The 2,724-nt window shown below is 34.0% G+C and overlaps 1 protein-coding gene across 1 annotated transcript; it reads left to right on the top strand.

Annotated features, from left to right (window-relative positions):
- Positions 1-576: 576 nt before the first annotated feature.
- Positions 577-2,719, top strand: LOC111374159 (putative lipase YOR059C; the record flags this gene model as incomplete). The annotated part of the gene is made up of 4 exons (XM_022996789.1): positions 577-1,032; positions 1,269-1,520; positions 2,432-2,595; positions 2,668-2,719. Coding segments are annotated over exons 1-4 (525 nt in total), but the record flags the coding sequence as incomplete, so codon positions are not given.
- Between the last annotated feature and the right edge of the window lie 5 nt (positions 2,720-2,724).

A 2,724-nucleotide genomic window follows, 5' to 3' on the forward strand; every position in this document is an offset into this window, starting at 1 on the left:
AACTAAAGGTTAAGAATTGGGAATTTGATTAAGAAGGAAGAAAAGGAGAATGTGTCGTGCTATGCCTTTTATTGCTTGCATAAATTTTTTTATTCATGTGAACTTTCCTGTAAAATACTTGATCAAAAAGCTTAGGTTGTAAGATACGGCTAAATATATATTGTTCTTCCATCAAAGAACCTAATAAATGGAATGGATGACGGCGGAACTTGAACATGGATATATCACGTTGTATCACTTCATCTAAAAGTATAAGCTTTAGATAAGGCCATATATACACCATTTAAATATTATCTTCAACACTTTCGAAGAGAATGTGCTAGAATGTTTAAGCTATAAGCATGAATAAAATTTAATAATCATATGGAGGTCTTCGCATTTTTTGAGAACCACTTTAATTAAGTCAATACTAGTCAATTTAATTTGATTGTAGTTAAACTCTACAATCTTGTTCTCATCAAAACTTGATTGCACTCACTATGTCAACTGACTTGGAAATTTTTTTTATTTTTTTTTTTTGGCTTTAAAATAAATAATTTATTTTTCATATTCTCGAATTCACTTTAAAAAAAAATTATACTAGCCCCCTATATTTGAACCCTGGCTCTGCCCCTCTTGTGAGGCAATATGGTGATTGTTTAGGTGCATTTTTTTATGAAGGTTGCAGGTGTAGGCTTGGCTAGCAATCAAGTGACTGTCTTTGAAAGCATATATCCACTTGTCTTGCAAAAATGAGGCAGAAAACAGCATCTGTATTGAAATTCATGAAACATGATATCTGTAGACATAAGATTTTGATAACTACCTTGCACATTTCTTTCTTTATGTCCTGTCTAGGTATATTGAACTAACCATATTTCTAAATTCAAGTTAAAATTCAAATGCACTGCCTATTGCTTTGGTGCTCATTAAATTCTCAAAGTCCATTCAGGTCTAAGAGTAATTTGCCTATTTTGTGCAGCAAGTTCTTCTAATATGTACACTAAAACCTTTACTGGAATTGACGGAGCTGGTAAACGACTGGCGGATGAAGTGAGTTTTAGATGGCTTCATTTGTTCGTTTGTTATTTTATGATAGGTAATTTTTCTTGTAAAATATGAATTCTGATTTGTTCAAGGAACCATCTGGGCCACAAATCTTTATCTTGTAATCCATAAAGTCTGATCCTTCTGTCAGTACTTTACCTTTTCTAAATTCATGGTTCTACAGGGAGACATTCGTAGAACTTTTTATAATTTTCTTTTTACACAAGTTTTGCTATAAGCAGGTCATGCAGGTTGTGAAAAGAACAGAAAGCCTAAAACGGATATCTTTCTTGGCTCATTCTCTTGGTGGATTATTTGCAAGATATGCAGTTGCTGTTTTGTTTGTGCCCAACGTCTCTTGTATGCTAGCCAGCTCCACTGATACAAACTTAAAAATGTTGTTCTCTTCAAATAGAGGTTTGATTGCTGGGTTGGAACCAATTAATTTTATTACCTTGGCAACACCTCATCTTGGAGTGAGAGGAAAGAAGCAGGTATTTATTGAAGTTGTTTTTCTGTTAATTGACGGCAGTATTAACTCGTATTCATATATGTAAATTTCACTGAATTGAATGAATGGTTTTTGCACCCTTTTTGTTTTATTTTCACATGCATCTGTTTAGACATTCATTATAAAGAAAGGAAAATAGGAGTTTTCCCTGAAGAAATGGAGGTAATGGAGATACAATTAGCCTATGATGCATGGATACGCCAATTAGGATGATGTGTCCATGTCCAAAACATGACAAGTCAAGTCGGATCGACAATCCTTGGACACTAAAGAACATATATCCAACAAGTCACATGATTATGTCCTATTTTTTATATATATATTTTTAAATAGCTGCACCCTAAGGGATAATCTGAAGACACCTTTCGGACAAGAATCCAATGTTCCATGTGTCATTCCCTAAATAAAAAATTATGAAAATAAAGATATAATATATGGATTTTAAATTTTGAAGAATTAAGTCAAAGTGTCCATACCTCCTTTCTTGAAAAATCATGTATCCACGTGTCTGTATAGTATAGTATAGTATCGTGTGAGTGTCATGTGTCCATGTCCGTGCAACTTAGCAATTAGTCAAACTTGAAGTTTTCTCTGATAGATTAAAATTGTCAAATTTCATTTAGATTTGATCCAATGCCCTTGCTATGTATTCCCCTACAAATTTCTCTATTCTTTTCGCTTGCTCTCTCCTGGTTGTTCTTCTAGCTGATGAATTTTTTTTTAATCATTCTGGTCAAGTGACATAGCATCTTATCCAGTTTGCTTTCGAGTTCTTTTTTAGCAAAAAACTAACATAATTTTACATGGATGCTTAAGCTTTTATGAAAACTTAATCATTAATGTTAGTGATTTGGAACTTGACCTCGAGACAGTTAATTCTTTTGTATGATTCAGCTTCCATTTCTTCTTGGTGTGCCTATCTTCGAGAAACTTGCTGCACCGATTGCCCCCTTTATAACCGGACGAACTGGCAGTCAGCTCTTCCTCACTGATGGCAAACCCAACAAACCACCTCTCTTATTGCGAATGGCGACAGATTGTGAAGATGGAAATTTTATGTGCGTAGAATTGGCCTTTTAATGTTTTTTGTATGGCAACTATACACTTGTTATAGTACTTCTATCTTGCAGATCTGCACTAGGCACTTTCAGATATCGGGTTCTCTATGCAAATGTCTCTTATGACCG

This window comes from Olea europaea, unplaced genomic scaffold, assembly GCF_002742605.1.
Source record: "Olea europaea var. sylvestris unplaced genomic scaffold, O_europaea_v1 scaffold12094, whole genome shotgun sequence".
Taxonomy (NCBI): Eukaryota; Viridiplantae; Streptophyta; class Magnoliopsida; order Lamiales; family Oleaceae; genus Olea; species Olea europaea.